Below are 12,294 nucleotides of genomic sequence, written 5' to 3' on the forward strand. Positions count from 1 at the left end.
CCCAAAGTGCTAGGATTACAGGCATGAGCACCTGGCACCAAATTAGTCTTACATAGATGATCCTTAGTCTTAATAGTCTTAATTAGCCTTAATTAGCCTTGAAGGTCACTCTCAAATCTGCAAATGTGTCTAAGGTCTGATATATCTGAGTAGAGCTGGTGGGAGCTACTATAACTGAGAGACAAGAGACTACCACTTCAAACATACAAAACCTTATAGCTATACTTTGAGTCTCTACTTTTATGATTACCAAAAAAAAATTGGTGACTAAAAATTGTTCTTCATGGTTCCTGCACATTTAGTGACCTTGTAATTAGCCCAAGGAGACCTAACAGGTAGATTATGAAAGCTTCGAAAAATCCTAAGATCTATTTTTCTCTCAAATGTTAGAGTTTTAGTTCTTATCTGTACATGTAGTGGGAACAAAGTTAACAAGAATAATTAAAATCAGTGGAGAATGCCAAAACCTCATTTTGTGTCCACTTCCCGCACACTTTTACCAAAAATGCTTACAAGGAACTAAATCAGTTGGTTTGATTTTTACTTCCTTTCTCTTCTTGAGGACATTTATGAACTGTGAAATGATTAGAAACTGGGAAACCAGAAGAAAAGGGGAGTAAATGCAAGGAATTGACTCAACTGGATCCGCCTCACTCTGAATATTCGAGTTTATTTCATGAGGCACTCAGACTGTGCCTTTGAAGGCTTGTGCCCTGAAATAACTTGTTGACACCCTAGGATATGTGAGTCTAGAATAATTCGTAGTGGTATATTAGCTATGCAATTACTCATGAAAAGCTGTGAGCTGGGAGGGGAACTTCTTTTCCATTAAATAACTGACCAATATGTGTTGCCATTTCTGGTTATAGATCGTACTGCAAAACCGTCATTGGCCTTTCCATTTGAAAGGTACCTGACTTTGTTGTCTCTTATGTGTATTTCCACAAGGATTCAGATATATCCTGCTCTCATATTATTGGAAAGAATCTTTGTGTTATCTATAGAAAACTTGTGAGTCACTCATTCTATGGGGCCCTCCCAACTGTCTTACTGAGACTAGTTTTTATGAAGGGCAAATACCTGTAGCTAAAAGGAGCTCATGTGACTGAAGCTGAAAACTTGGGAGTCAAGTTTCCCATTGAGCTTGGCTTTTAACATGTAAAAAAATACAGACGTGATGAATATGAAATACAGTTTCTGACTGATCTACCTGTTTTATTTAATGTATGCTTTCCTGTGTCTCTGGTGCCACCCACTCAAGAACTACTCCTTCCTCAAGTGGTATATCTTAGGCTATGCAAGCCAATGTTAACAGTATTGTAAACAGAAAAAAAATCTAATTTTCCTAAAATTACATTTCCCTAATCAACTACAAATACATTTGAGCATTTCTGCTAGTAGAGAAATACCATGATTTCATTATTGTCAGGCATAATCTTCTGTCTTGAGTTTTTTTCTTATTAAAAAAATAATTCTGGCCAGGTATGGTTGCTCACAGCTATAAACCCAGCACTTGTGGGGTGGCCAAATTGGGAGAATCACCTGAGCCTGGGAGTTTGAGGCTTCAGTGAGCCATGATTGTGCCACTGCACTCCACCCTGAACAACGGAGTAAGACCCTGTCTCAAAATAATAATCATCATCATCATGTTCATTTAAAAAAATTTTAGAAGACAACAGATTATTATACTTCTTTAATCAAGACTGATAATCACCATCATCTTTTGTTATATAATATTTATATATAATATTGCCTTCCAATTTTTTTTTTTGAGATGGAGTCTCACTCTGTCACCTAGGCTGGAATACAGTGGCACAATCTCAGCTCACTGCAACCTTTGCCTCCTTGGTTCACACAATTCTCCTGAGTAGCTAGGATTACAGGTGCACACCACCACACCCGACTAATTTTTTTATTTTTAGTAGAGACAGGGTTTCACTATGTTGGCCAGACTGGAACTCCTGATCTGCCCGCCTTGGCCTCCCAAAGTTCTGGGATTACAGGTGTGAGCAACTGCACCCAGCCCCAATCTTATTTACTTTTATTCGTATATGTATGTATGTATGTATGTATGTATGTATGTATGTATGTATGTATATATATTTGTGTATATACAGACACAAATATATCAACTTTATTTTTTTAAAAAACAGTTTTAGGTTCACAGCAAAATTGAGTGAAGGGTATGGACATTTCCCTATATAACTTGCCCCAACACATGCATAGTCTCCCCCATGGTCAGCATCCTCCACCAGAGTGGTACATTTGTTACAGCTCGTTAGTCTATATTGACACATCATTATAAACTAAAGCCCATAGTTTACAATAGGGTTCACTCTTGGTGTTGTATATTATATGGGTTTGGACAAATTTATGACATGTATTCACTATAAGAGTATCACATAGAGTTTTTTACTTTTTAAATACACATCTATGTACTTTTTGCACATCAGCATTGTGTGTATATGTACATATTTTTGAACAAAGGAAAATCTCTTCAGCCTTAGGTATATTTCCATATTCTAGAAAATGGACATTTTCTTTCCATTGTGAATTTTTATTTGGAGGGAGAAAAAAACTTCAAAATTGAGGAATCCTGTAATTTCACTCCTATTTAACAAAAGTAAATGCATGAACAGGTTGTCTAAACATCTTATTATACTTGTTCCTTGGTGGCTTCCTCCCTTTGTTTACATTGCCATATCCTATGTCCAAATCCCTGTCTCTTCTCCATTGAGTCTATGCCCTGCTGGCTTTACCAGCAATGACATGGAAAAAGAGGCATTCTAGCTGCAAGTGGTGGTGGTAATTTTCTGCAGAGTCATCTCATCTTGTGCGTAACTGCCATGCCTGGAGCTCAACCAGATTGAGTAGAGAGGCAACAGGATTTTTCCCTCCCTTTGGAAGAACACTCAGCTCTGCAGTATACTGCACAGAGATCTGTTTATTGGGCAAAATATCCAGCTGATATGGAGAGGGAAAGTGTAGATTATAGCTTAAATAAAAGCTGCATTGAGAAGAGAGAATTGATTGGTGTGAAGCCAGGGTGTTTCTAGAAAAAGAGATTCTATACCCTTACAAGTGTATCACTTCTCTGAGCTGGAAGCCTTTGCCCAACTAAGTTTCAGTATTAGCAGCTCTTCTGGAGGCTGTTGGATTTGGCTGAGAAAAAGCTAGACGTTGACAGAGACCATTTGCAGAAAAGCAGGCAAATGAGTATGTCAGACACATCACCTGTAATTTTGCTCATGAATTTAAAAAGTAATCAAAACTTTTACTGCTGATTGTCTTTTTCGCAAAAGACAATCTTTTTGTGAATAGTGTTTCCTTTGCAGAGAAAAATTCAGCCTGGGAGAGGATCAGGAAAAAATAGCTAATGGGTAGTAGGCTTAATACCTGGGTGATGAAATGATCTGTACAACAAACCCCCATGACAGAAGTTTACCTATATAACAAACCTGCACATGTACCCCTGAAGATAAAAAAAAAACAGCCTCAAATTGGTTACCTTTACTGTAGATGCAGAGAAACAGAGGGTGTATAAACAGATGAGACTGTAATCAAAAGGATTATTTTATCATATTCATGATTTTTGTCCCTGAATTGGAGGTATGGCATAAACTTCTTTTAGAAGGAAGTTAATAAAGAGCTTATGCCAGGTTCCACAGTAATGTGACTTACAGTATTGAGGCTATAGAAGTAGTATGATAAAATATGGACAGAGATACCAGTCCTTAGATATTATGTCAAGTTATATTTATCTTAGCAGAACTCCCACAGTACAGTCCTTATTTGCTATAAATGTGCTGTCCTCTTCTACTTTACTTGGACAGTTGGACTCCAGCAAGGCTATTTCCTGAGGATAACATGAAATCAGTTACCACTGCAAGCGAACCAGAGTAAAAGACAGAAATGAACTTAACTTTAAAATGTATTATCGTCCGAAGATTTTATTTTACACTTCAGTAAAATTAGAATATGCTTTGCTTAATTACATAGAACATAATGGAAACCCCCATAGAATTATGTCACCATAAGCCTATGAAACATGAGGGAAAAAAATGAGTCTGTGAAGGGCCCCAGAAGTCTAATATACATGGTATTTGTATTGAGGACAGAAAAGTAATTAGACCAAGTGGACTCCAGGTATTTCAGATTGAACCTGAAGCAGCCCTAACTGTAGCCCAAGTCACTTTTTATGGGCTTCAGTGAGTCAGTAACCAGTGCCTTTAATTTATTTGCCTATGGAGAAGTATCACTTCACATGGTCAGGTTGAACTCTCTCTGGACAGGTAGATGAAAACCAGGGACTTTATCCATCACATCAGTGTTATTTTCATCTAACTGGACAGAGTTCCACAAGGGATTTAGATTTTTAAATTAAGAAGTGAGGTGGTCATATTTCACTGGCTCTAGTTTAACCTCTCAGCGCCTATTGTTTGGCATCTGCCTCCTTGAAGTCCTTTGTTATGGTTCTTGCCTATTTCTTTGGTGTGGGAGCTTGTTTTCTAAGGTTGAGCAGAACCTTCAGAACCTCCCATGTTTTTTAAAACAAGCCAGCAGGGCCCTTGCCTGTACATCACTTACTGACCTTTTCCTAAATGGAATTTCAACACAGTGTCCTTGAGATCTCCCAGTTCAATGGCCAGATTACAGATCACCTGTAATATGATAGTACTTATACAACACTTGACAGTTTTCATAGTGCTTCATCTAATGGTCACATTTGATCTTCCAATTAACAAACATTTGTCGATCCTCTTTATTGTGTGAGGCATGAGACTAGGTATTTGTACAGTCTGATCTAATTCTGAAAGGAAAGCATGATGAGCCATATCAGATAGATACTCAGAGAAAGCCAGTGGAATAAGAATACAGACAATTAGGAGAGGTCATTAGTAACATCAGCAATACTGATAATGGCAGAGGCCAAAGTGCTATGGATTGAGACGTGAAAAATGAGGAAATACAGAAAGTGAGTGTTTGATTTTCTTTTTTTTCTTTCTTTCTTTTTTTTTTTTTTTTTTTTTGAGACTGAGTTTCACTCTTGTTGCTCAGGCTGGAGTGCAATGGCGCAATCTTGGCTCACCTTAACCTCCGCCTCCCAGGTTCAAGCAATTCTCCTGCCTCAGCCTCCCGAGTAGCTGGGTTTACAGGCATGCACCACCACACCCAGCTAATTTTTTGTATTTTTATTAGAGACCGGGATTCTCCATGTTGGTCAGGCTAGTCTCCAATCCCCGACCTCAGGTATCTGTCTGCCTTGGCCTCCCAAATTGCTGGGATTCAGGCTTCTCACTCTTTGGCCCAGGCTGGAGTGCAGTGGTGTGATTTCAGCTCACTACAACCTCCACCTCCCAGGTTCAAGCGATTCTTCTGCCTCAGCCTCCCAAGTAGCTGGACTACAGGCGTGTGCCACCACGCCTGGCTAATTTTTGTATTTTTAGTGGAGATGGGGTTTCACCATATTGGCCAGGCTGGTTTCAAACTTGTGACCTCATGATCCACCTGCCTCAGCCTCCCAAAGTGCTGCGATTACAGTGAGCCACTGCCCCCAGCCAGAAGTGAGTATTTGACTTTATTTCTATGAAGCCATGTAGGAAAGGGAGAAAGAACAGAGTCTACAGGAGGATTTATGACAAAGAGAGGGGTTTTCCATTTTAATATGGGAAAACTTTGCATGTATAATTTGAGGGAAAGGAACCTATTAAATATATAGGACTCAGATGGGAAGGGTGTTTTCATTTTACAAATAAAGACAGAGAGGTTGGCCGGGTGCAGTGGCTCATGCCTATAATCCCAGCACTTTGGGAGGCTGAGGTAGGTGGATCGTAAGGTCAAGCAATTGAGTCCATCCTGGCCAACATGGTGAAGCCCTGTCTCTACTAAAAATACAAAAATTAACTGGGCATAGTGGCACATGCCTATAGCCCCAGCTACTTGGGAGGCTGAGGCAGGAGAATCACTTGATGAACCCAGGAGGTGGAGGTTGCAGTGAGTGGAGATCACACCACTGCACTCCAGCCTGGCAACAGAGCAAGACTCTGTCTCAAAAAATAATAATAACAAAAAGAGAGGTTAAGCAGTCTGCCCTAATGTCCCCACAGTAGGAAGGGCAGTCAGAACCCGAACCTAAGTTTTCTAATGCTGAATTCCATTTAATGCCTTTAAATCTAAAAGAGTAAACTCTTATTATAAAATGTCTGCCCTGGCCAGGCTTGGTAGCTCATGCCTGTAATCGCAGCACTTTGGGAGGCTGAGGTGGGCGGATCATGAGGTCAGGAAATTGATACCATCCTGGCCAACATGGTGAAACCCAATCTCTACTAAAAATACAAAAATTAGCCGGGCATAGTGGCACGCGCCTATAATCCCAGCTACTCGGGAGGCTGAGGCAAGAGAATAGCTTGAACCCAGAAGGCAGAGATTGCAGTGAGCTGAGATCACACCACTGCACACTAGCCTGGCAACAGAGCGAGACTCTGTCTCAAAATATATATATATTTAATAAAAATAAAATAAAATGTCTGCCTTTTTAGAAGATAAGAACGGATAGCTCAGAGACAGAAAATTGACCTTAAACAATGAAAAGTTGCTCACTTTTACTCATAAGAGAAATGCAAATTGAAACTACATTGAGACACCTATCAGATTGGAAGAAATTCAAAAACTTAACCACACATTTTATTGGAAAGGTTATGGGGAAAGTGGTGCTCTCATGCATTGCTGGTGGGAACACAGAATTGCTTCAACCTCTATGGAGGGAAATTTAACATTGTCTAACAAAACCATATTCTTTCTTTGTCCCAGCAATCCTGCTTCCACAAATATGAAATATCATTCATAGGAGACAAGTTGAATAAACTATTACATCACTATTCATGAAGTACTATGCAGATGTAGGAAAGAATAAGGAAGATTTCTATGAACTGTTATATGTATTGGTTTTGAGGATATATAAAATGAAATATATGTAAAATGAAAGCAGTGAACAAAAACAATGTGTAGCATACTACTTTTTCATAAGAATTGGTAATATGAGTAAGAAGTAGCAATAAGTATATATTGCTATATGTTTGCTTATATTTTTTCAAAATAGAATAAATCAGAAACTAATAAAAATGTTACCAATAGGAATTAAAGAGATAGGAGTGACAATGAGACTTCTACGTTTACTTTTTAATAAACTTTTGACTTTTAATCACATAAAAGTTTTGCATGCTCAAAATATTAAATGGAAAAGAATAGAAAAAGCACTCGAAAATTGAATGCAAGCCAGGTACAGTAGCATGCACTTGTAGTCCCAGGTACTCAGGAGACTGCGACAGGAAGATCACTTGAGGCCAGAAGTTAAAGGCTGTAGCACACAATGATGGCACCTGTGAACAGCCACTGAGTTCCAGCCTGGTCACCATAACAAGATCCTGCCTCCAAAAAAAAAATACAGCTGGGCATGGTGGCTCACGCCTGTAATCCCAGTACTTTGGGTGACCGAGGCAGGTGGATCACAAGGTCAGGAGTTCAAGACCAACCTGACCAACATGAAGAAACCTCATCTCTACTAAAAATACAAAATTAGCTAGGCGTGGTGGTGTGCACCTGTAATCCCATCTACTCAGGAGGCTGAGGTGGGAGACTCCCTTGAACCCGGGAGGAAGAGGTTGCAGTGCACTCCAGCCTGGGTGACAGCAAGACTCCATCTCAGAAAAAAATATATACAGGTTGTGGGGAATTCTCCAAGATAACAAATCTGGAGTCTACAAAAATGTCAATATCATGAAAGACCCTTCCACTCCCAAAGAAAGCAGAAGATGGACTATTTTAAAGCTAGCCTGGGGTGTGGTGGCTTACTCTGTAATCCCGACATTTTGGGAGGCCAACATGGGGAAGATCACTTGAGGCCAAGAGTTTGAGACCAGCCTGAGCAACATAGTGAGACCTCCATCTCTAAAAAACAAAAGTGAAAAAATTAGCCAGGCATGGTGTTGCATACCTGTAACCTCAACTACTCAGGAGGCTGAGACAGGAGGATGATTTGAGCCCAAGAGTTCAAGGCTGCAGTATGCCACTTCACTCCAGCCTAGGTAACAGAGTAAGACTCTGTCTCTAAAAAAAATAAGTAGGCTGGGCACAGTGGCTCACGTCTATAATGCCAGTACTTTGGGAAGCCAAGGCAAATGGATCACTTGAGGTCAGGAGTTCAAGACCAGCCTGGGAAACATGATGTAACCCCATCTCTACTAAAAATACAAAAATTAGCTGGGCATGGTGATGCACACCTATAATCCCAGCTACTTGGGAGGCTGAGTCAGGAGAATCGCTTGAACCCCAGAGGTGGAGGTTGCAGTGAGCCAAGATCACACCACTGCCCTCTAGCCTGGATAATGGAGCAAGACTCTGTTTCAAAAAAAAAAAAATGTAGCTAGAAGATAGAGATATGACAACTAAATGTGAAAAATGATTATTGATTGAGTGAACATATATAAAGGACATTTTGGGGACATTTGTGGAAATCAAAACGTATAATATATTAGGTTATTGTATTAATGTTACATTTCTTTGATATCATGATATAAGAAAATGTTCTTAGATCATACATGCTCAAGTATTGAAGTTAAGTGTCATGGTTCACAAATTGCTCTCAGATGGTTCAGCGGAAAAAAAGTAGGATATACTGAAAGAAAAGGGAAAGAAGAAAAGAGAGCAAATGTGGCAAAATATTAATAATTGATGTATCCTCCAGATCATCTGCAGAACCTCCTCTCCAACATTTGCCATTTATCCCTATCTTAAAGTGTTACATATCATGTTTCCCTTATCTGTTTGACAGAAGCTGCTTTTTCACTCTCTTTTCTTGCCACACACATGTTCTGTCCTTTAACTCCTCAGATCCAACTTAATGCACTAAAAAGAGTGTGAGCTTCGGAATAAGGTGTAGTTCAAAACATAATAATGCTGCTTTTGTATCTGAAAATTCAGCAAATGTTTATCAAGCACTGTGCAAGGTGCATGGGTTTCCATAGGGAACAAAAGAGCTGGTTCCTGCCCTTTAGGAGCTTATGTTAAAGGTAGTGTGAAAACAAGCACATAAATAAATATATAGCTACAAATTGTGATACATGCTGTAGAGGAAAATATCAGATTGCTATGAGCAAGAATAGCAGAAGACGTCTAATTTCAATTGGATGATGGTTAAAGACCCGTCTGCTCTATGATCATGAGCAAAAATTATTTGAATTCTGTGAGTTGGTTCTATATCTGTAAAAATGAAGATGTAAATAACATTCTTACTCTATCATTTGTGAAAACTACATATGATAACATATGAAGTTGCTGGCACTTAAAGGGCACTGGGTAGATATTATTAGTCTTCATTTTGAAAGTTCTGCTCTTTCCCTCACTCATTTTCAAGTATTGTATTTGGTTGTTTTCTAATACTCCTTAACCTTGTCTTTTTGGCTCCACAGGGCTCAGAATGGAATGCCTCCAACTTAGAGGACTTACAGAACCGAGGGTAAGCACACAAAGTATTTGCTGACATCCCTATGTGACAGAAATCCCTGTTTTATCTTTACATTTTCCCATCAAGGAGGTATCAATGGGTAACTTTAATCTTAAGAGTTGCTTCCGACTGATTCTAATCAGATGTAATCTAAGAAAAATAAGAACAGCTATTCTCCCTCTGTTTCATTCCCCACCTCCCAAGAAATATCAGCTGCTTTAATTGAAAGACTTTGAAAAACAAATATGCAAACCTTTGATGATGTTTAAAATCAAATTTTTACTTTTATGCAAGAATACATAGAATTGCATATGTTGGGCTCACAGAGCTGTTCATTCATCATTTATTGAGCATCTTCTTTGGGATAAAGTGCCAGGTGCTAGGGATCCACAGATAAATCAAGACTCAGTCCCTATCCTGTGTAGTAAACTGCTTGAAGACTCTGTAGGTTATAGATGTGAACTGGACAAGCTTATGAAACTGAAGAGGACCTACTATATTAAGAAAATTGTCCCTAAGCAGCATGGTTATTGATTGTAGCAATCAAGACTGCAGTGAACATTCAGCAAGTAAAAAAGCTACCATTCTTCCCTTATCTAATGCCTACTAAGTTTCTCGTTGAAGTTCATTCACTTTAGGAAGTCAGGTCATCCCAATAAGAAAAGAGAAACTCAGGTCTGAAATTTGCCATGCTAACTCTTCCTAGTGGAAAGAGATATGACCAGCTGGGACTCAGAGGTAGTGATGGTTGCTGGCTGCCTGTTTTCTCAGCCATAAGCCTTCTAGTTATCTTTATCATGAGTGGATAAAAGTATGCCCTACTTCTTCCCCACATGAAAGGTATTTCATAACTGGCAGAATGAACTTGGAACAGGACTTAACACAAATGATTATACAAAGAATTCCAGGGAGGGAATCTGGTTGCTTAATTTAAGATTTGAAGTTAAGGCCGGGCGCAATGGCTCACGCCTGTAATCCAAGCACTTTGGAGGCCAAGGCGGGTGGATCACCCTAAGTCAGGAGTTCAAGACCAGCCTGACCAACATGGTGAAACCCCGTCTTTAAAAAAAAAAAGGCCGGGAGCGGTGGCTCACGCCTGTAATCCCAGCACTTTGGGAGGCCGAGGCGGGTGGATCACGAGGTCAAGAGATCGAGACCATCCTGGTCAACATGGTGAAACCCCGTCTCTACTAAAAAATACAAAAAATCAGCTGGGCATCGTGGCACGTGCCTATAATCCCAGCTACTCGGGAGGCTGAGGCAGGAGAATTGTCTGAACCCAGGAGGCGGAGGTTGCGGTGAGCCGAGATCGCGCCATTGCACTCCAACCTGGGTAAGGAGAGCTAAACTCCGTCTCAAAAAAAAAAAAAAAAAAGATTTCCTTAGGAGTGGGACAATGTTTTCTTTGTGTTTTGTTTTTTTTTTTTTTTTTTTTTTTGAGACGTAGTTTCGCTCTTGTTACCCAGGCTGCAGTGCAATGGTGCAATCTCAGCTCACTGCAACCTCCGCCTCCTGGGTTCAGTCAATTCTCCTGCCTCAGCCTCCTGAGTATCTGGGATTACAGGCACGCGCCACCATGCCCAGCTAATGGGACAATGTTTTTTTTACAAACTTCCCAAGTCATCAAGCTTTAAAAATTCTGTAATTCTGGCCAGGTGTAGTGGCTCACACCTGTAATCCCAGCACTTTGGGAGGCTGAGGCAGGTGGATCACTTGAGGTCAGGAATTCAAGACCAGCCTGACCAACATGGTGAAACCTCATCTCTACTAAAAATACAAAAAATTAGCTGGGCATGATGGTGGGCACCTGTAATCCCAGCTACTTGGGAGGCTGAGGCAGGAGAATTGCTTGAATCGGGGAAGCCGAGGTTGCAGTGAGCCAAGATCATGCTACTGCACTCCAGCCTGGGCAACAGAGTGAGACTCTGGAAAAAAAAATCTGTAATTCTGGGAAACGTAGATACAGTGTTTAGTATGAAATCTGAGATTTGGTATAGTAGTGTTTGCCAAAAGCATTGGAATCATGTCATATATACATATGAATTTAGAACATAATCTCAGCTGGAGATAAGACCCATCATCTCAGTTGCTTCTTAGAAGGCTAAATTATAAAATGCAACTAAGTATATCTAGTTGTCTTTAAAAACAGTATGGTCGAATTTCCAGATAACCACTTAGATCTTGTTTCTTAAATTCAGTGATTGTTAAATTTTAATATGTGAAGAATTATAGTTCAGGGATCTGAACACAGAACCATTTGTACTACCCCATGGAGATAACTTATGCGATTTTTAAGGATAATTTTGACATTAAGGCCATTTCCATGCAATCTACTGACTTCAGAACCTAACCCAAAGTAAAATGTTACTCTGTATAGAGTCATTTGGTGCCTAGATGGCAAAAAAGTTTCAAGGAGTTTCAGTTCCAATTGCCAGTGACTGCTTACAGCTCTATAATGAAAAGGATTGGGAAGCTGTGTCCTGCCTCTAGAAAAATAGTGTCATAATTGATTACTGAGATCCGGGATTAGAGGTGGGAGAGTGTTCATTTTTATTTTAAATAAAATGAGGAGGTTGAGTGTGGTGGCTCACACCTGTAATCCCAGCATTTTGGGAGGCCAAGGCAGGCAGATCATGAGGTCAGAAGTTCGAGACCAGCCTGGCCAACATAGTGAAACCCCGTCTTTACTAAAAACACAAAAATTAGCCAGGAATGGTGGCACGTACCTGTAATCTCAGGTACTTAGGAGGTTAAAGCAGGAGAATTGCTTGAACACAGGAAGCAGAAGTTGC

At 39.9% G+C, this 12,294-nt stretch overlaps 1 protein-coding gene across 15 annotated transcripts in view; it reads left to right on the forward strand.

Moving 5' to 3' along the window:
• SSH2 (slingshot protein phosphatase 2) overlaps window positions 1–12,294 on the forward strand; it is a 306,939-nt gene that overhangs the window by 265,268 nt on the left and 29,377 nt on the right. For all 15 annotated transcript variants that reach the window (XM_078373915.1, XM_035303255.3, XM_078373908.1 and 12 more), the window contains one exon: window positions 9,468–9,514. In XM_078373915.1, the coding sequence (XP_078230041.1) occupies window positions 9,468–9,514 (47 nt within the window). The remainder of the gene's footprint in view (window positions 1–9,467; window positions 9,515–12,294) is intronic.

The sequence above is a fragment of the Callithrix jacchus genome, chromosome 5, assembly GCF_049354715.1.
Source record: "Callithrix jacchus isolate 240 chromosome 5, calJac240_pri, whole genome shotgun sequence".
Lineage (NCBI taxonomy): Eukaryota > Metazoa > Chordata > Mammalia > Primates > Cebidae > Callithrix > Callithrix jacchus.